At 42.5% G+C, this 22,815-nt stretch overlaps 1 protein-coding gene across 9 annotated transcripts in view; it reads right to left on the bottom strand.

The window, feature by feature from the left end:
* Window positions 1-22,815, bottom strand: part of AAK1 (AP2 associated kinase 1) — a 138,744-nt gene that overhangs the window by 76,287 nt on the left and 39,642 nt on the right. For all 9 annotated transcript variants that reach the window (XM_075858521.1, XM_075858523.1, XM_075858524.1 and 6 more), the window contains exons 2-3: window positions 7,253-7,371; window positions 1,886-1,994 (exon numbers count right to left, since the gene is read on the bottom strand). In XM_075858521.1, the coding sequence (XP_075714636.1) occupies window positions 1,886-1,994; window positions 7,253-7,371 (228 nt within the window). The remainder of the gene's footprint in view (window positions 1-1,885; window positions 1,995-7,252; window positions 7,372-22,815) is intronic.

Raw genomic sequence — 22,815 nt, 5'->3', positions numbered from 1 at the left:
GAATCTGCGAGTGGCGGGCTGATGGTCGTTTTACTGTGAGTGGCTGGCTGATGGTCGTTTTAGTGAGAGTGGCGGGCTGATGGTCATTTTTTTACTGTGAGGGGAGCTGATTGTCATCAAGTGGTTTCCACCTCTGACCTCCAATTGAAATTAATAGGAGGCAGAAAATACCTGCTGCGCTCGTTTGGTGCTTTTTTGCCTGCGTCTTTTACATTAGCTTTAACGTCCAAAAGTTCAAAACAACTCTGTCAATTCAAAATCTATTTCAAAATTGCTGAAGGAATTTTGAGGCAGATTTTTTTTGCCCTACAAAAACGCTGTGAACATACCCTAAGAGTGTAGTGTTTGTTTTTAGCCATTTTATGTCTTTCTCAAAACAATTTTTGGTAGGGGTGCCCTGAGGAAATTTTATTTTTCCAGTGGTGCCTCGAGTCCGAAAAGGTTAGGAAACTGTGTACAAGGCTACAGGATCACGCCGGCCTACGCAAGGATCCCGTTGTGGAGTCGTTGGAACGGGGCCTAGGTGAGTACAATTTTTTTGTTTGGGGGGGCACGGTCTACAAGGAGGAGTTGGGGGATTATGGCACAGTCTACAGAGGCTGTATGGTACAATCTACAGGGAAGCATTATACTGTGTGGGGGCCACTAAGCAGACATTACACTGTGTAGGGGTACTACAGGGGGCAAATATACTGTGTGGGCACAATAAAAAGACAAAATACTTGTCCTTGAAGGGGTTATAATATTTTATTAAATATTATTATACTGTATGGGGGATACTAAAGGGGCAGTATACTGTGGGGGGCATTATACTTTTTTTATGATGGGGTAGGGAGCACGGGGTACCATCTATCCTAAGGCCGCGCTCTGATCATAAGTTACACACTGTACATATATTTGGCATTACTATGCACAGGAAAATTAGGGGATTTATTCTTGGGAGATATTATTACAATTTACGGGTAGACTAAGAGAGAAATTTAAAAAAATAATTCACCATAAGAATGCAGCATTCCAAAAGGTGAAATTTTTCTCTGGCCATCAAGGGCCAAAAGCTGTTGGTCACAAAAGGGTTAACAACCAAGTAAATGTGCTCCTTTTTGCCTCCTTGTATTCCACCAGCCATAACGTTCTTATTTTCAGACTGTGTAGCTATTTGAGCCTTTGTTTTTAGCAGTAAGATTTATTTATTTTTGATGCATCATTTTTGGGTACATATATGGTAACATAGCGCACAGGACCCATCAAAATGCTAAAAAAACAAACTATTCTTCCATTGTTTTTTGTTTTTTTTCTTGTTACCATTCATATTAAATAGAATAACTTTATTGTACGGGTCACAACGATTATGCAAAATGCACATGTATCTAATACTAAACAGCCCTTAGGCCTTGATTATCAGTATTTCACAATCGCAATACTAGAGCTGACTGGGAAAGAACAAAGCGAGCATCAACGGTTAAATTGTCGCTAAAGTGGGAGTGTGGCTATAAATCAGTGTCACACGCCTGCTCTTGGGCACAGCTATTGTAAACGCATGGTCAACCATGATATACATGTAAAGCATCGTGTGGGAGCTACAACCCGCCAATGACGTAGAAGTACGTCATTGTATGGGACGGGGTTAATGTCAATTGTCCAGTGAAATACATTATCATCACCTCGGTCCTCATGTAAATCTAAGGACCATTGGCATCTATTGTGGTATATAAACTATCGGCATGATATAGCACGGTGTTGGCAAAATTATCATACCAGCTCCTATACAAGAGAGATAAATCTAGCCAAATGAGAATTATTGTTTAACAGAGCATGCTGGGAGTTGTACTTCAAAAATTCTAAAGAAGCCACGAGATCCATAAACCAAATATTCTATTAGCCTCACCTCGACAGTAATCCATGAGGATAAGTACTTCCCAAACATCTCCACTGCTCACAGAATTGATGCTGGAGTCTATGTATCCGACAATGTTCTTGTGCCCTGAGAGATCCCTCTGCAAACAAAACATGGAGCATTAGTGAGGAAAAGTACAATGACGAACTGTAACAAAAAGTACAAGAAAGAAATGGAAGGCCTTATTCACACCGAGTGTCTTTCAGGCAGAAAAAAAAATCTGCCTCAGATTTCCTTCAGGAATTTTGTGGCAGATTTTGAACTGCCTGCACGAATCCTTTCGCAGCATTTCTTCGCCCACGGCCATTGAAGCTAATGCAAGGGCCACGGGCAAAAAACACCACACAAAAAAAACGAGCACCGCAGGTTTTTTTTGCTTCTCATTGATCTCAATAGGTCAGAGACAGAAACCGTGGCAAGAAAGGACATGCCTCTTTTTTTCCGCAAGCGGACAAAATCTGGCCAAGAAATAAAATGCCTCTGCTTCCCATTGAAAGCAATGGGGGGCGATTTCGGCCTATTTTTGGAGCAGATTCTAATGTGGTTTTCAGGTCAAAATCAGCGCCAGAAAACGCAGTGTAAACTAATAAAGTGTACACACTTTTTTTTTATTTTTTTATGTGTAGGTGCCACAGTCACTGAACCCTGAGTAATAGGGAATGTAGAAAGAAACTTGTAGCGTAGTTCCACAATAGCTGAAAAAAACATGGCCAAAGCAATAAGATGTAACAAGATTGGTTGAAGTTACAGCCCCTAAGTCTGAGGGTGCCATATATAGAGATTCTTATGACAAAATTGTTCTTGATGTCTTGTCATGGACACATTCTGTGGACATTCATTAGCATGTCGCAATGACGTAAGATTCCTCATCCCCATATGGAGCTAGTCAAACTTCCATCAATTGAAATCTCTAAGGGTATGTTCACACTGAGTTTTTTGCAGGCAGAAAAACTGGCCTCAAAATTCCTACTTTAGGCTATGTTCACACGGGGTATTTTGCCGAGTTTTTTGACGCGGAAACCGCGTTGCAAAACTCGGCAAAAACGGCCCGAGAACGCCTCCCATTGATTTCAATGGGAGGCGTCGGCGTCTTTTTCCCGCGAGCAGTAAAACTGCCTCGCGGGAAAAAGAAGCGACATGCCCTATCTTCGGGCGCTTCCGCCTCTGACCTCCCATTGACTTCAATGGGAGGCAGGCGAAAGCGTATTTCTCACTGTTTTATGCCCGCGGCGCTCAATGGCCGCGGGCGAAAAACGGCGCGATAATTGCCGCGAAAATCGGCGTGCAGGGAGAGGAATATCTGCCTCAAAGTTCCAAACGGAATTTTGAGGCAGATATTCCTCCCCCAAAATACTCCGTGTGAACATAGCCTTGCAGTGTTTTTGGCTGCCACCATTGAGCACCACTGGCAAAAAACGCTGTGTGAACTAGCCCTAAAGCTGGCCATACACTTATGATAAAAGTTGTCCGAACCCATTGGTGATTTGTATATGGCTGGCGTAAAACAGTGACAGGAATTTCCAAATAGCTCAGATTGTGTTTCAGTGACACAAAGCCTCATGGCTTTTCAATTTAGAGCTTAGAGGCGCTCTGTCACTGGTTTATTAATGCCCTATCTCCTATCTAATCTAATAGGCGCTTTGCTGCTGATAACTACCGTGTGATTTTTTTTTACAAAACGTTTATTATTTGCAAAGTCATGAACATTTTTCTAAATATGTTAATTTGGCTATACTTGCCAAATGGGAGGTTACTCGTTCTTTTCACTCTGGCCCGTGTAATGTTTTCAGTATGACGCTGTCCAATCAGCATACAGCTTCTCCCCCTTCCCATCAACACAGTGTGATCTTATAGTGTACAGCTTCCATTCCCGACTGTTTATTCAACTGGTTATACCTCCGGTTGTGTCACAGCTACTCCGATCCTGGTGTCATATGAAAGATTAGAATCTTTCATATGTGACCAGAACCACTGTTCTAGGAGGTCCACAGCCAGGGATATGGCTATTTGAAGTGATCCCCCTTCCCTCCAGCCCAAGTCTCACACTGTGTGAAGCAGCTTCATGCTGATAGGACGGAGTCAGAAGCTGTGAGGTAGCTCCACCCCAGGAGTATCGCTGGTGTTGACACCCACTTGTCGTGTATAGCCTCATTTGCATATTTAGAAAAAAGCGCATTTTAAAATACTAAACGTTTTAGGACAAAATTTTCACTAGCATTATCAGTGTGACAGCGCGTATTAGACTAGCTAGGAGATTGGGCATTACTAAACTAGCGACAGAGCCTCTTTAAAGAGGCTCTGTCACCACATTATAAGTGCCCTGTCTCCTACATAAGGAGATCGGCGCTGTAATGTAGGTGACAGTAATCCTTTTTTATTTAAAAAAACGATCTATTTTCACAACGTTAGGAGCGATTTTGGTTTATGCTAATGAGCTTTCTTAATGCCCAAGTGGGCGTATTTTTACTTTCGACCAAGTGGGCGTTGTACAGAGGAGTGTATGACGCTGACCAATCGGCATCATGCACTTCTCTCCATTCATTTACACTGCACTAGCGATATAGTTATATCACTATGTGCAGCCTCATACACAAGCCCTAACATTACTAGTGTCCTGATAATGAATATACATGAAATCCAGCCTGGACGTCATGTGTATTCAGAATCATGATGCTTCTGAATCTTTTCTGTGAGATTCCAGCAACGGATACGAAATCTCGCGAGATTACGAGGTAAACGAGATTTCGTATCCGTTGCTGTAAATCTCACAGAAAAGAGTCAGAAGTGTCAGGATTCTGAATACACATGACGTCCAGGCTGGATGGTCATGTGTGTTCATTATCAGGACACTGTAGTAATGTTAGGGCTTGTGTATGAGGCCTGATTTACACGAGCGTGTGCGTTTTGCGCGCGCAAAAAACGCTGCGTTTTGCGCGCGCAAAAGGCATTTGACAGCTCCGTGTGTCATCCGTGTATGATGCGCGGCTGCGTGATTTTCACGCAGCCGCCATCATAGAGATGAGGCTAGTCGACGCCCGTCACTGTCCAAGGTGCTGAAAGAGTTAACTGATCGGCAGTAACTCTTTCAGCACCCTCGACAGTGAATGCCGATCACAATATACACCAACCTGTGAATAAAAAAAGACGTTCAAACTTACCATGAACTGCCTGCTTCCTCCAGTCCGGTCTCCCGGCCGTTGCCTTGGTGACGCGTCCCTCTCTTGTCATCCGGCCCCACCTCCCAGGATGACGCGGCAGTCCATGAGACCGCTGCAGCCTGTGATTGGCTGCAGCCTGTGCTTGGCCTGTGATTGGCTGCAGCTGTCACTTGGCCTGAATTGTCATCCCGGGAGGTCGGACTGGAGGAAGGAGCCGGGATTTATCGGTAAGTCCGAACTTCTGTTTTTTTTTACACGTATATGTATATGGCGATCGAAAGTCACTGTCCATGGTGCTGAAACAGTTTAAGTCTTTCAGCACCGTGGGCAGTGACTGTCTCCTGACGTCGCGTACCCACCCGAACATTTTTTGCCGGGTTCGGTCAAAACGAGTTCGGCCGAACCCGGTGAAGTTCGGTGCGCTCATCTCTAATTTGACACTCCGTTTGGATGTTTGTAAACAGAAAAGCACGTGGTGCTTTTCTGTTTACATTCATCCTTTTGACAGCTCTTGCGTGATTTTCGCGCATGCAACGCAGTAGCGTCCGTGTGGCATGCGTTGTTTTCACGCACCCATTGACTTCAATGGGTGCGTGTTGCATGAAAAACGCACGATTATAGAACATGTCGTGAGTTTTACGCAACGCACTCACGCTGCGCAAAATTCACGCATCGTCTAAACTGCCCCATAGAGTAACATAGGTGCGTACGACACGCGTGAAAAGCACGCGCGTCGCACGCGCGTATATTACGCTCGTGTAAATGAGGCCTGAGGCTGCACATAGTGATATATCTATATCGCTAGTGCAGTGTAAATGAATGGAGAGGAGTGCATGATGCCGATTGGTCAGCATCATACACTCCTCTGTACAACGGCCACTTGGTCGAAAGTAAAAGTACGCCCACTTGGGCATTAAGAAACTCATTAGCATAAACCATAATCGCTCCTAACGTTGTGAAAATAGATCGTTTTTTTAAATAAAAAAGGATTACTGTCACCTACATTACAGCGCCCATCTCCTTATGTAGGAGACAGGGCACTTATAATGTGGGGACAGAGTCTCTTTAAAGACGTCTGTTATCTGCTGGCAGATCTGTAAAATGTTAGTTCTCCTTTAATGCTGCAAAAAAATGATCCATTGTTTTCATCTGTATTCCCAGTTTCCCAGAACTACTCTCAAATCTTATCTTACAATAAGTCCATGTGGATGAGATATTTGCTGTAATATGTCTTGTTGACAATCAGTCTTAGCTTTTATTTATGACCAAAGATTAGCTATACGGGAAAGACAATGGAAATAGCTCTTAAAGAGGATCTGTCAGCTCTCCCGACATGTCTGTCTTATTAAATACTTGTATTCCCCACGAAATAACAATTCTGGAGCATATTTACAAAGAACTCGGTTTTGTGCCATTCCTCGGTTATTCCTCCTAGAAATGCATGAATAAATTAACAACTGGGTGTTACCATTCCTCTTGTCAAAGTGGTGTGTTCCTCATGGTTTTAAGATCTCTACTGTCGGTCATTCAATAGCAAATCTTTATTGTTTAAGATGAACAAACAAGTGCTCTGATAACTGTACTGTAACGAGCCATGCACCTGTGTGTCCATCACATATAGGGAAGAAGGGAAACAATGAACTATCGAATGACAGCACGACGAATTTTAAAAACCAAGTGGAAGAGGTGCAGAAAGTATATTGGAAAATAGTGTAACTTTTCATTACACAATGAGGAACCCCCCCCCCTTCAGTCAAACAGAAGATGTATGAAGATTGATATAAATTTGTTATTTTTTTTTTTACACATTATAGCACAAAATACGTACTATAAAAATACCTACTATAAAAAGGTACTTGCGTTTCCTTAATGGGAAATAATTGTGACTACTTGGTTACCCCAGTTAACAGATTATGGGCAGATTTATGTTTAGGTTTGTTCTGGCCTGTACTAAAATTTTAAGTATTTGCGTCAAACGCTTTTTCCCATCCAAATTATTTTAGAGCTTAATGGTCAACACAGTCCGGCAACAATATTGTAAGATCATTAGGGAACACCGAATGTCCTCGATTCTTGCAAGTTCTGCCAAGGTCACTAATCTCTTGTAGGCTATTAATGTGATGCATTGTGCTTTTATTTTCCACACACTGCATCAAAAGGTTAATGTCGTACTATCGTCCATTTCCCATCACCCTCTTACCATGATCTGAATCTCTCTCTTGCAAACCTGAAGGTCATGTTCATTATTCACGTACATGCGCTTGAGAGCACGTTTCATCCCATTACTGGTACGAACCAGGAACACCAAGGCAAATCCACCTGTCCAAAGAGAGAAAATCTTTAGAGCCAACTCCACTAATTGATCAATCCTCCATCATTCGCTTTGTACATTATTCACTGGTGAAGCTTTTAGAACTTTCTCATCAAGCGTTTACATGAACTCAAGGTCGAACTGGCCAACTAGAGTAACAGAGCGTTGCGCCCTGGCTCCCGCACCATAATGGCTCTCAAAAGGTCCAGCAGAGGACAACCCTGTTTGGAGGCAACTTTGGAGCCACTTGTCACTAGGGCCTATTTCTTATGGGACGATTCACAAATCCCTGATTAGACCTTATTGATGATATATCCGGTGTGTGAAATGAGAACACCAAAGTTTAGGATACAATTAAAAGTGGACATGTAGAATGACTTCCTCTGGTGCCCACAGAACCCCAATTCAGCACTGCATGAACTTCTGGAATTTTGGTAATCGCCCTATTTTACTTTATTAATATTATTTTAATACCTCAGCAGTAGTCATAACTCTGCAAATTTAACACATCTGAATAAATTACCTTATTTACGTCTGGGTCAAATCAAACTTTCCCTGTCTGTAAATCCCCACCGTGTTCCCTCTGTCATGTTCAAGAAGTTCTCCACCTTATGTAGCATTTCTTATAACATGCAGACAAGGGCACAAGTACGATACTCCCTGGGCGTTGTTTAGTTGCCACCGCAACTATACCGCCCAACTTGTAGGAGCGCCTCCACACATCTGAGGTCAAGTCAGGCGGGAGATCACAAGTGGAGGTACGCTTACTCTACTTTTAGTGCGAAAAATTCAAGAATATACAAGAATATTGCATAAATAGTCATCCATCTGACCATTTTCCTAGTCCAGTACAGGCTGTCATAAACAGCCAGTGATATTCAGGGCAATGGTGAAACCTGTAAAAATTGCTTGCAGCTCTTCAGGTTAATGTTGGGTTACTCCCACTGTTAAGGGCTCAATCCCTATGGATCTTTATTACGTGCCATCCAAAAACCTGTGTCTGTGTGTAAAACCGGAGACACATGGCGGTACAGTACAGGCCATATAATTCTATGGGTGCCATATCACAAATTCTCACCACACGTTATACAGCCAATTGAATGAGCCCTTAGAGGAGCTATTCTGGTACGAATATTACATTAGAGAATTATTTCAGCTATGTCCTAATTCATTGCTTGAAGCAGAGCCCCACTTTAAGAGGTTCAATAAATCTTTTTAAAAAAACCACTACTCCTATTTGTATTGTGCAATCCCATGATCTGCAATCTTTACCGTAAATGAGATGGTCTATAATGCTCTATGGCGACTTCCTGAAGGCGCCGCATTTATTATAGGCTGAGAATGTTTTCCTATCACCTGGGGACGGATTCTATTCTGGAATGGATGCAGGAAGTGGTGAAGACTTTGTTTAGGTTCTTCCGTCTCTGCGGGTTATTTTTATATACAGAAAAATGCTTTGTTACAAGGTGTAGATGATCCGTAACATGGAACAGATGGGCTCAAAAGACACATCCTTATGAGAGAAGGATTATTAAATATCTGTTCAGCATTCATAAGGCAGGAAACAATTTGTCAATTTCACATAAATGCAGTATTTTTTTCTACTTCCAACAAATAATTTCCCACCATAGAGCTGCGGCGGATATCTCTGTAGCTTTACTTAACAGCTATTAAAAATGTACCAAGTATCATATTAATTATGTGGTGAAAATGATAATAATTTGTTTTTCCTAAGAAACCAGAAGCGTAAATGGATTTGGATAATTTATATATAGTATTTGATAAAACTATGGCGTTCCATTGCAAAGGTACACAGCAGCATTCCCCTCTCCCAACACACACACACTTCAAAATCTCTACTTGCTTTTGCCACCAGTAGGGGGCCGAGAAGTGTATAGAGGTATACAGCTATTGACCTGAAATGGAGCTGTATACAGATTGTTTATCCTAATTTTAAGCTGCTTCTTAGTAAAAAGCTTCACTTTACTCCCGTAGACTTTTTAATGGAGCAGCGCCACGAATGCTGAACGCCATTTCCAAGTTCTCCTCACTGCGGTCATCTAGTGAGGAGTGACGGGGGGAGGGGATGGCTCGAGAAACCTGTCACTGGGGTCCCAGCAATCAGACAATTATCACCTCTTCTGTGGATAGGTGGTATTTGTTGGTCTTGGGATAACCCCTTTAAAATCAGGTCTAAGAGCAAGACACCAAAGCTTTTCATTTAAAAGATTACAGCAGTGGCTTAAACTTATTACATATAATTATTATACCCAATGGATGCTGCCAACTACTAAATAATATAAGCCCCTATCTAGTCTGTGTATGTAATAAAATGTGGTAATATGTAGGAGATGATGCCCTACAGTAGCCCGAACTTCCTGCAATGCCCCCTCAGTAGCCGAGCTCTAATGTAAGGTAACGTCGAGGCTTTTATTGCAGGGGAATCTGATTTCACCTCGAATGTTCTCCCCCCATTGGTTAAAGCGCTCCGGCTCAATGGCAGCGATTAGTAGAACAGGAGGGTAATAGGGCGTTCCTGATAATGTAATTCTTAAATACACAGGTGAACGTTAGGACGGTGATTGCGAGGATGTGATCATTTTGTGTGCTGTGGGGTGACGTCACGGTGTAGCCCGGGCCTAGGACACATTGGATAAGTGAACTGGAGCAGATTTATTTCCACTTTCACAGGTTTGCAGATGTGTAAAAACAGTCATAAATTTAAGCAAAGTCTGGAATATGTTTTGTAGTGTCACATGGTTATGATAAATGTCTCTTATGCTTTGTTCACATCTGCGTCGCGGGTTTTCAGTTTAGAACAGAAACCATAATGCAGAGCCGGATCCGTCCCCTTTGACTTATAATGGAGTTCGTCAGGTTCAGTTGTGGCGTCCGTCTTTTTGACAGGAAGAATAGCGCTATTCTTCCCGTAAAATCTGATGGAGTCTGCGGAGCCTCCGAAGCAATCGTAAACAGCGCCCAAAACGAAGGCGCAATTCTGACCTGATATACATTTACTCCACATTTTTAAGGAATATTCTATAGACGCATTGAATATTTATTAGGGTTGGGCGATTAAGCAAATTAATTTCATTAATTCGCCGTCAAGGCCTCTGACAATTCTGTTTTTTTAACAAAATTGTTAAATCTATTCTTTAATGGCAACGTGCTGCAGGAAGAAGCTCCGTCACCTGCCTGGTCTGCTCCGTCTGACAACTACGCCCGTTCTGTCCCTGCTTGCCCAGAGAACTGCTGTTCTGTACTGAACAAAATAATAAAGTACGGAACAGCAGTTCCGTGGGGAAGCAGGAACTCCTAGTATATAGCCACACCGCCCTGTAGATACTACCCCCCCTTGTAGATCGCACCCCCACCTCCCCATGTAAATCGCACCCTCACCTCCCCTTGTAGATCGCAGCACCCCCCCTATCCTTCTTGTAGATAGCGCCACTGTAGTTTCCACTAGGAACTGAATCCCTGGTCAGGGCATTGGCAACTTTGGACCTGGGGACTCAGCTCCTACTGTTGAACTACTGTGCCGCTATCTACAAGAAGGACGGGGGGGTGCTGCGATCTATGAGGGGGGTGTTGCGATCTACAAGGGGGGTGGCACTATCTACATGTGCACTGTGGTGTTTTCAGGGAATTGTGACAAAAAACCATGGCAAAGGAAATCCATTTGGAGACACTGATGCAAAATGTACATGAAAAACTGACAATTGATACGTTTTTATTGGCCATTTTTTTCACTGTCGTGTAACTGTAGCGTAAATAATTATGATGCCAGGAGTCCCGTTCACACGTACCGTGGTCAGGCCGGGAAATACGGCTGACACACGGACCGGTTTTCACGGTGCAATCACGGATGTGTGAATCCAGCCTTAAGGTCATTTATTTAAAACCCCATTGTGGCGTCGGTACTGCACAGGGTCCTACTCAGACACTGTAATGTAGTCTCACCCCAGAGTGCGCGCTTGGTGCTATCTGCCTGGCCCTGCTGCAATTTAAGCTGCTCTCCCCTGCAATGTAGGAGACCGGCTGAGGTGGTGACGGGCAGAGGGGGACGTTCACGCACGCAGTGAATCACTGATTATAGATTTAACCTGTTCCCAGCCGGGGAACAAAGAAGTTATAACCAATTACATAGACATTTTTCCAATAGTATTTCTAATAAAAAAGCATTTGCAGAGGTTAAAGGTTGTAAAGTTCCGTACATTTTTTTTTTTAGCAATATATGTTATTTATATAAGGAAAATAAATTTATTAAATCTCTTGGAATTACTGTTAAATAAATGGAAAAAAGACAAAAAAAAAAAAAAGAGAGATTCAAATCGAAAATTGCCTCTAGAGTTGAAAATATAGAATAAAAGGTGATCATAAAGTCGCATGTACCCCAAAATAGTACCAATAAAAACTACAACCCATCCCGCAAAAAACAAGCCCTTACACCGCTTTTTTGACTGAAAAATAAAAAAAGTTATGGCTCTCAGAATATGGTGACACAGAAAATGAATTACTTTATAAAAATGTGATTTTATTGTGCAAACGCTGCAAAACACAAAAAATAAATAAATCGCTATACATATGGTATCGCCGTAATCGTACCGACCCGCTGAAATTTTATAGCGCATGATAAACGATATAAGAAATAAAGAATTTAAAACGCCAATATCTGTTTTTTGGTCACATTGGCTCTAAATTAAATGTAATAAAAAGTGATCAAAAAGTTGTATGTACCATATATATATATATACACATACACACACACACACACACACACACATATATATATATATACACACACACATACACAGGGTGGGCCATTTATATTGATACACCTATATAAAATGGGAATGGTTGGTGATATTAACTTCCTGTTTGTGGCAAATAAAAAAATCCATCAGAGAGAGCACAAATGTTGGGAGTGGCCAATTCAACAGTTTGGTACATTCTTGAAAGAAAAAAAAAAAAAAAAAAAAAAGGAGCGCACCGGTGATCTAGTGAACTCCAAAAGGCCTGGACGTCCACGGAAGACAATAGTGGTGGATGATCGCCGAATCCTTTCTATGGTGAAGAAAAACCCCTTCACAACATCTACCCAAGTGAAGAACACTCTCCTGGAAGTAGGTGTATCAGTATCTAAGTCTGCCATAAAGAGAAGACTTCTTGAGAGCAAATACAGAGGGCTCACCACAAGACCATTAACCACTTCAGGACCCAGCCTGTTTTGGCCTTGTGGCACAGCCGATTTTTTCAATCTGACATGTGTTACTTTATGTGGTAATAACTTGGGAATGCTTTTACCTATCCAAGCGATTGGGAGACTGTTTTCTCATGACATATTGTACTTTATGTTAGTGGAAAAATTTGGTTGATAAATTCAATATATTAGTGAGAAAAACCAAAAGTTTGAGAAAATTTGCAAATAAGTACATTTTTATAAATTTAAATGGATCTGCTTGTAAAACGTATAGTAATACCACACAAAATAGTCACTAGTTCATATTTCTCATGTCTACTTTATGTTTGCATAGTTTTTTTGAACGTCCTTTTATTTTTCTAATACGTTACAAGTTTTAGAACTACAGCAGCAATTTCTCACATTTTCAAGTTAAAGAAAATTTCAAAAGGCTATTTTTAAAAGGTACCAGTTTAGTTCTGAAGTGGTTTTTGAGGGCCTTATATATTAGAAACCCCCAATAAATCACCCCATTTTAAAAACTGCACCCCTCAAAGTATTCAAAACAGAATTCAGAAAGTTTAACCCTTTTCGGCGTTTCACAGGAAATAAAGCAAAGTAGAGGGGAAATCTGCAAATTTAATTTTGGTTGAAATTCTATTAGAATAGGGGGGGCGGAGCTAGCGGCAGACCTGAATGGACGTGTGCTGCTGAGCTCCGTAACTACCGACAGCTCATTTATTGCATAAGTTAGCGTGTTACAGCCAGCCATGGTCAAGATCGGCGGCAGTAAGTCCAGAGACGACCAGGATCCCCCCAGAACACTTGGGGCTCAAGGAAACATGGAGAAGTTTGTGAAAAGGGGGCCGGTGGGTGCAGGCGGACATGAGGCCAAGATGGCGCCGTCCTCCTCTCGCTCCCGGGAAGAAGATGTTGCAGGAGCAGCAGATGATAGCAGCGATGCAGGCAGCACTTCGACCGACTTGCCACTCACTAGAGACTTCTTCACAAAGGTACTTAATAAGGCTTTGGAGCCTCTGGTTAGAGATTTGGCAGACATTAAGCAAGATTTGAGGCAAGTGGGACAACGGGTAGAGAAGCTGGAGGCTACTCAGGCGGCAATGCTTGATTTTAACACGGCAGTCACACAATGCTTCTCCTCGTGTCAAAAGCACTTTAATTCAGTATTCCGGGCCCTAGAAGACCAGGAGAATAGGAACCGCAGGAACAATCTGCGTTTTAGAGGGGTGCCAGAATCCATCTCTGCGGATGCTCTGATGGAAACTATCAAGGGACTCTGCCGCTCGCTGATTGGCCCTAATACACATGCGGACATTGTTTTGGAGAGAGCCCACAGAGCTTTGCGCCCTAAACCAACTGCTTCAGACCCACCGCGGGACGTAATATGCCGATTTCTGAACTACACGGATAAGGACGCTGTGCTGACTAAAGCAAGAAACATGGATGCCCTTACTTTACAAGGTTCTGTTATCTCTATATATCAAGATCTGGCATCTAGTACCCTTCAAAAACGTCGTCATCTGAAGCCACTTACTGATCATTTGAGGAATAAGAATATCATGTATCGCTGGACATTCCCGTTTGGATTATCATTCTTCTATGAAGGTCGTCGTATGCTGGTCTCATCCGTGACAGATCTGGAGTCCGTATATGCGCACTTGGATATAGAGCCATTGGATATAGAAGACTGGGATCCGGTCCTGGATTTGACGTCTCTCCCTGCTACAGCCCACTTGACACCATGGGAAGATGTTCCAGCTCCTAAACGTCAACGTAGCAAGAAGAAATCGGGACGTTTGGGCTCACGTAAATTAGCAGGGGAAAGGGAGGAACTGCCTTGAATAGCGGCGTGATAACACGCTTTATCTCAATATATTCTTTATTTTGACCATGGCGCGGACTGCTATGGCTAGATGAGCTGATTGTGATGATATATGGTTAACTTACCAGATTCCCCCCGGTGGAAGGTTCTGTGTGAACCGTTATTGTTCTTGTTCTCAGTTGTGGGGTACTGTCCCCCATCTTTGTTATCTTTGTTTTCTATGTTATCTATGTTTGGTCTTCCCCTTCCCGTCCTGTCATTGGTACTTTACGTCCCACCTGTGTGCCTTATCTATGGTCCTGTAGTACTATGGAGAATGTGGGATATATCTCTCGGTTCGCCTTCATATGGTAGCAGAAAGTTCATTTGTTGGGTACTTGCCTGTCTGATTTGGGGATGCGATAATGTAACCTACCTCTGCACTGTAATATGGCTGCTCTGAAGATAGTATCTTATAATGTGAAGGGCTGCAACTCCCCCTCAAAGCGATGCCAAATTTTTTCTTTTATGAAGAAAGCAAAATGTGATGTCCTTATGCTGCAAGAAACACATTTTAAGAAGGATCATTATCCAAATCTTTCCTTTTCTCACTTTCCAGTATGGTTTCACTGTGGCAGCAATAGTGGGGCCTCCAGAGGGGTGAGTGTGGGTTTTGGAAAAAATGTATCATTTGTCTGTTTATCTACCACTCTGGATCCAGAGGGCAGATACATTATATTGAAAGGTAAGATAGGCACTCAATTTGTCACGTTTGTAAATTTATATGCTCCTAATGTTGGACAGGTATTATGGTTGAGTAAGGTACTACTGGTAGTAGATTCCGTGGCAGAAGGTATGACTATTATAGGAGGGGACATCAACCTGGTTATGGATCCTTTAATGCATTCATCCGTTAAAAAATCGGCTTTATCATACAGAGCTCTGAGGAGGGTTAAAACTTCTTTGGAGGATCGTGGCCTGGTTGATGTATGGCGATGTTTTCATCCTACGGAGGTGGATTACTCCATTTATTCTCATGTGCATAATTCCTATCAAAGATTAGACCACTTTTTTCTGCACAAAACTAACCTTCAATACTGTAGTAACACAAATATAGGCTCCAGAGTGCATTCAGATCACGCACCGGTTTTTCTGTCATTACAGTTAGCTAACACACAAAGCAGATCGCCAAGGTGGAGGCTTAATGACTCGGTATTAGGGCGAGGAGACGTAAGGGAGAATGTCAAACGAAAGTTGGAAGAGTATTTTAGACTAAATGCTTTACCAGACACTTCCCCCCAGGTAGTTTGGGATGCTCACAAAGCTGTTGTAAGAGGGCACCTGATCAGCATATGTTCTCATATAAAAAAGGAAAGAGATAGAGATGTAGAGGTACTTCTGTCCCAGATCCAGAAACTGGAAAAAAATCCATAAGCAGTCCCTGGCTAGCCGACATTTGACTGAACTAAATGACCTTAGATCCCAGCTTAAAAACTTACTTAACGCTTCGTCGGCTAAATACTTTGAGAGGTCCCGACAAAATTTTTACGCTCATGGCAACAAAGCCTCTAAATTCATATCCAAAAGGGTCAAACAGCGGCAGGTTAACAATCATGTCCATATGTTAAAGTCACCAGATGGCAGTTTGACTTACTCGGCCCCTAAAATAGCTTCTTTGTTTAGAGACTTTTATCATAATCTTTATAATCTGGAGAAATCACTACCCTCGGAGTGTCTGGCAGAGAGACCTGGGCTCATATCCTCTTTTTTAGACTCTCTCTCTCTTCCGGTCATCTCCGAGATGCAGGGGGAAGTGTTAGCAGAACCATTTACTTTGGCAGAATTGGAGATAGCAGTAAAGCAGTCCCCAGTGGGGAAGTGCCCGGGGCCAGATGGTTTATCTATAGAATATTATAGATCCTTTGGAGAGATTCTCCTCCCTCGCTTACTACGCATTGCAAATCTTACCACTGAAGGAGTACCTCTATCTGTAGATATGTCAAGAGCATATATCTCCCTCATACCCAAAGAGGGGAAGGACCATACGATCTGTGCTAACTTCAGACCCATCTCACTTTTGAATACGGATCTGAAGCTGATAGCAAAGATGCTGGCATCTCGTTTAAAACAGATCCTCCCAGACATTATTTCACCAGATCAGGTCGGATTTGTAATGCAGAGAGAGGGAAAGGACAACTCTACGAGAGTACTACACTTATTACATCACGCACAAAAAAATAGGGTTCCAACAGTCCTTCTCAGCACGGATGCGGAGAAGGCCTTTGATAGGGTTAGTTGGAATTTTATGAGACAGACTATGCGGGCATTCCACCTCCCTACCCCATTCATTAATGCGGTCTTTTCAATGTATGCATCCCCCTCGGCAGTTATTACTGTGAACGGGGCCCTGTCCTCCCCTTTTGAAATTAGCAATGGCACCCGGCAGGGGTGTCCTCTTTCCCCCCTGCTGTTTGTCATGGTGATGGAGACTTTGATGCAGTCTATACGTTTAAAGTCAGATATAGCGTGTATGTGGGTAGGGGGGGTGGAACATAAAGTAGCAGCCTACGCAGATGATCTACTACTGATTGTCACGAACCCTATCATTGCACTCCCAAAAGTAAAAGAAGTATTGGACTCCTTCGGGTACGTTTCCAATTTCTTGATTAACGCGAGTAAATCAAAAGCGATGGGGATAGCGTTGTCGCTGGAGTGTAGAGAAAAACTGAGGGCCAATTCGGCCTTTGACTGGTCGTCACCCCATATATCCTATCTAGGGATAAAGATGTGTGCAAATTGTGACGAGTTGTTCTCCTTGAACTTCTTACCACTCCTGTCCTCTTTACCAGACTTGTTACAACGATTAGATTTCCCTTATCTGTCATGGTTTGGTTGAAAGAACATTGTCATGTCCTATGTCCTGCCTAAGCTTACTTATCTGATGCAAACATTGCCAGTAGCTATTCCTCGGCTATATTTCTCTCGTATAATCAGATTATTTGCTAAGTTTATCTGGAAGGGGAAAAGGGCAAATATCGCGAGAGCCATTCTGACTCGGCAAAAAAGAACAGGGGGTATTGGTTTTCCAGACCCAGAACAATATTACAGAGCAATACATTTAGCTAGGGTGTTAGATTGGGTGCGAGCACCTGGACACAAACTGTGGGTGTCGTTGGAAAACGCACTCTCCCCGTCACCGCTCAGGACTCTAATATTTATAGACCCCTCTCTGCTTTCGGATTACGGCCCCTCGAATCCCTTTACACGGGCAACACTTTCAGTCTGGAAAGGGTTTGTAGCTAGCTTAGGGGGAATACAGATGCCATCTCCTCTGATAGAGGTAAGAGATATTATAGGGGCAGCCACAAAAGCAGTAAGGGATAGTGCTCCGTTACATGTCAGTAGCTCTCAGATGCCGCTGGCTCAGCTATTAGATGATGAGGGTTGTCTAATTCCCCATTCTGCTCTACTGTCTAAATTATCGATTAACGAGGGGAATTTTTTACTTCTTGCATATGTAAAGTCTATTACTATGTCATGTTGTAGGTCCACCTCGTTTCATAGAGAAGCTAATTGGTTTGAAACATTATGTTCCCAGAATCGCACGCCAGTGAAGAGTATCTCTCAGATTTATAGAAGGATTTCTGTCCCTCTTGCAACTAGACCTCCATACTATATAGGATTGTGGGAAAGAGATCTGGGAAGGAAATTTTCTGAGGCCGAAATATCCCGAATATTGATCGCCCCACACAAAGTATCCAGATGCATTAAGATTCAGGAGAACAGTTATAAAATACTATCCCGTTGGTACAGGACACCAGACAAGACCTGCATGTATAGCTCCACGCATCCAGATACGTGCTGGCGTTGCAAGAGGGACAGAGGCACTTTTTATCATGTGTGGTGGGAATGTGCCCCGCTGAAAGAATGGTGGGGGAAAATTTTCTCAATATGTAATTCTGTGTGTAAGGGAACAATTCCGGTATCACCGGAAATTGCGTTACTTTCTATTGCAGATTCTTCAGTCCCGGTAGTCCCATCTGCTTTATTCAAATTGCTGATAGTGGCGGCTCGGCTATTAATACCCCTACATTGGCTAACGGATACAGTTCCATCCTTAGATCATTGGATGGCGAGGGTAGATCAGATCTATAGGTTTGAGGAGTTATCTCATTGGAACTCGCAGTCGAGAGATAAATTTCTCAAGATATGGCATCCATGGAAAAAGTACCGTAAATTTGTGTGACAGGAGTTATTGTGAATTAAGAGGTTAAAGTTATACCTTTGTATGTGAAAGTAAGGCTTGTCACGGATGTACCAATGATATCCCTCCTTTTTCCCCCCCTCTGGGGTTTTTACCCGGTTCAATATCCTCTTCCCTGTTCCCCCTCCCCCTTTATGGTCTGTTAAGTACTTATAATATGGCATGGAATGTAATGCTTACCTGTTAAGACGTATATCCTCTGTATTGTTGAAAAATGCAATAAAAAATTTAAATATAAAAAAAAAAAAGAAATTCTATTAGAATAAAAAAAAATCTGTAACACAGAGGGCTTTACCAGAGAAACGCAACTCAATATTTATTGCCCAGATTCTGCAGTTTTTAGAAATATCTCACGTGGCCCTAGTGTCCTAATGGACCGAAACACAGGCCTTTGCTTCTAAGGAGCACCTAGAGGATTTTGGGGCCACCTTTTTTAAAAATTATATTTTAGGCACCATGTCAGGTTTGACGAGGTCTTGTAGTGTCAAAACAGTGGAAACCCCCAAAAGTGACCCTATTTTGGAAACCACACCCCTCAAGAGATTTATCTAGGGGTATAGTTAGCATTTTGACCCCACAAGTATTTTGCTATATTTATTGGAGTTAGTCTGTAAAAATGAAACATCGACTTTTTTTCTGAAAAAACACAGAAATTTTTAATCTTTACAAGGAATAAAGAAGAAAATGCACCCAAATATTTGTAAATAATCTTCTCCGGATTACGGCAATACCCCATATGTGGTAATAAATTGCAGTTTGGACCCACAGCATGGCTCAGAATGGAAGGAGCGCCATTTGGATTATGGAGCGCAGATTTTGCTGGATTGGTTTTCAGTGCCACATCACGTTTGCAATGCACTGGAGGGATCAAAACAGTGGAAACACCCCAAAAGTAACTCCATTTGGGAAGCTACACCACTCAAGGAATTTTTCTAGGGGTATAGTTAGCATTTTGACCCCACAGGTTTTTTGCAGAATTTAGTGGAATTAGGCCGTGAAAAAGAATATCAACATTTTTGTCCAGTAAAATGTTGAATTTTTCATTTTCACAAGGGATAAAAGGAGAAAAAGCACCCCACAATTTGTAACACAATCTCTCCCGAGTAAGACAATACCCCATATGTGGCAATAATTGTTTTTATTTGAAATGAATTAACCTTTTCAGGACTGATGCTTTTTTACTTTTCCATTTTAGTTTTTCACTCCCCACCTTCCAAACGCCATAAGTTTTTTACTTTTCCCTCAATAGAGTGGTGTAAGGGCTTATTTATTGTGGTAAGTGTTGTAGTTTATATTGACAACATTTAAAGTACCATATAACGTACTGGGAAACGGAAACTAAAAGTCTTTGAGGGGTGATATTGTAAAAAACGGATTCCTCCATTGTTTTTTACCGCTTTCACCATGCGGTAAAAAACACAACTTTATTTTGCGTCTCAATACGATTACGGTGATACCAAATGTATATCTTTTTTTTATATTTTACAAAATAAAAAAACTTTAAAAAAATAAATAAATAAATTGTTTTGTATCAACACATTCCGAGAGCCATAACTTATTTTATTTTTTGGTCGATTGAGCGATGTGAGGGCTTATTTTGTGCAGGACGAGCTGTCGTTTCTATTGGTACCATTTTTTGGTACATACAACTTTTTGATCACTTTTTATTACATTTCATTTAGAGCCAAGGTGACCAAAAAACTGATATTGGCGTTTTAAATTCTTTATTTCTTATATCGTTCATCATGCGCTATAAAATTTCAGCTTTACTTTAATCTGCGGGTCGGTACGATTACAGCGATACCATATGTATATCGATTTTTTTATGTTTTTACCTGCAGCACTGATCGCTGCGAGTAGTATAATGTATTCCAACTATCAGTGTGACGCCACAGTCACTCTGACAGTAAGCCTATGAGAACCAGCCAAAGTCTGGCCTCTGGATGCCGTCACAAACATCGGCAACCCCCCAATTGCACGGGGGCTGCCGATGTGCTACAAACCCCCTAAATGCGGCGATCGCAATACATCGTCGTATTTAAGGGGATAATTGGCAATTTCAGCGGTGATGAGCCGCTGATTGGAATGTCAGCTGTCTTGGACAGCTGACCTCCCGGTTCCCGATGCACATGGTCACCGACCGTGTGCATCAGGAACGACACAGTGACTTCCTGTCACTGACAGGAAACCTATCAGAAGGCTGGTCTTGATAGGCTTCCGTACATGGCAGACACGGAGGCCATTGTTTGGCCTCCGGTCGCCATGCTAACCATCGGCAAACCTCGCAATTTCATTTTGAGGTCTGCCGACGTGCTAGAAACCCCTAAAATGCAGCGATTGCAATCGTTCGCCGCATTTAAGGGGATAAATGCCGAAATCAGCGGCAATGAGACGCTGATCGGCAACAGTGTCAGCTGGCCTCCCGGTTCACACGATCACAGACAGTGTGCACCAGGAACCGCACAGTAACTGTACATCCTGTTGCGCGAATACACTGGCCATCAGGACGTACAGTAGCGTCATGGTGCGCCTATGGGTTAATCAGCCTCAAAAATAAAAAGGCCAGATTAGATTTTGCCAAACAACATCTAAAGAAGAAGTCAGCCCAGTTCTGGAACAGCATTCTTTGGACAGATGACACTAAGATCAACCTGTACCAGAATGATGGGAGGAAGAAAGTATGGAGAAGGCTTGGAACGGCTCATGATCCAAAGCACACCACATCCTCTGTAAAACATGGTGGACGCAGTGTGATGGCATGGGCATGCATGGATGCCAATGGCACTGGGTCACTAGTGTTTATCGATAATGTGACTGAAGACAGAAGCAGCCGGATGAATTCTTAAGTGTTCAGGGATATACTTTCTGCTCAGATTCAACCAAATGCAACAAGGTTGATTGTCCAACTGTACTGTGAAGCGACGTCCAATGACCCAAAGCATACTGCGAAAGCAAGCCAGGAGTTTAAGGCAAAGAAGTGGAATATTCTGCAATGGCCAAGTCAATCACCAGATCTCAACCCGATCGAGCTGCATTTCACTTGCTTAAGACAAAACTTAAAGAGACTCTGTCACCACATTATAAATGCCCTATCTCCTACATAAGGAGATATAATGTAGGTGACAGCAGTGCTTTTTATTTTTAAAAAACGATTTTTAACACTTTATTAGCGATTTTAGATTTATGCTAATGAGTTGCTTAATGCCCAAGTGGGCGTATTTTTACTTTAGACCAAGTGGGCGTTGTACAGAGGAGTGTATAACGCTGACCAATCAGCCTCATGCACTCCTCTCCATTCATTTACTCAGCGCATAGGGATCCTGCTAGATACTTATGTGCTGTCTTATACTAACACATTAACAATACTGAAGTGTTTAGACAGTGAATAGACATTCCACGGGATGTCTATTCACAATCTCTGCACTTTGTTACTGTTTCTGTGGTAGTTACAGCAGAGGAAGCGTGATCTCGTTGCAACCTGTCATTTACAGCGAGATCTTGCGAGATCACGCTTCGCAAAATGTGCACAATGATAAGGTTGTTACGTTCCGTTAATTATTCAAATTTACTGCCTGAAGTAGAACGATTAAAATATTGTTTAATTGATAAATACTAGTGTGATGATGTTATTCCAACCACCAAGCAAAACCTCTCCTCTTATAGTATATTGCACTGACACACCTCACTGAAATAGGGGATAATCCAACGCGTTTCCGTGCCACTAGTACAGGTGACACATCATCAGGGATTATCAAATCAGTTTATTTATCGTTTCATCTATTACTGCCGTTGAGCACAGTTGTGTACTAAGATGAACCTCACGGCGCGTGTACGACTCTAATGCATTGGCCGCACACGCGCCGGCGAAGTTCCGGTCTATTTGACAGGCCAAAGCCCACCCACTCAGCTGACATAGCTGAGGCCAGGCACCAACCCGCAGTGGCCACGTCAGAATATGATGTTGCAGGAGGAATGCCGAGCCTCCTATCCAGCAGCCAATCAGCTATTCATTTCAACGCTACAGCGTCCCACGTTGCCTAGGAGATCTCCAGACGGATCATATTCACTGCCGTATGAATTCAAAACCTGCAAACAAATGCAGCTCAAACGAGAGACACAGAAAAACACGCAACGCAACAAAATCGCCACACAAAGACATAGGGAAGAAACCTAAAGACCGCTGATAA

The sequence above is a fragment of the Rhinoderma darwinii genome, chromosome 3 (assembly GCF_050947455.1).
Source record: "Rhinoderma darwinii isolate aRhiDar2 chromosome 3, aRhiDar2.hap1, whole genome shotgun sequence".
In the NCBI taxonomy this organism is placed as follows: domain Eukaryota; kingdom Metazoa; phylum Chordata; class Amphibia; order Anura; family Rhinodermatidae; genus Rhinoderma; species Rhinoderma darwinii.
The sequence above is the reverse complement of the archived record's forward strand: the minus strand, read 5'-3'. Positions and strand labels throughout refer to the sequence as shown.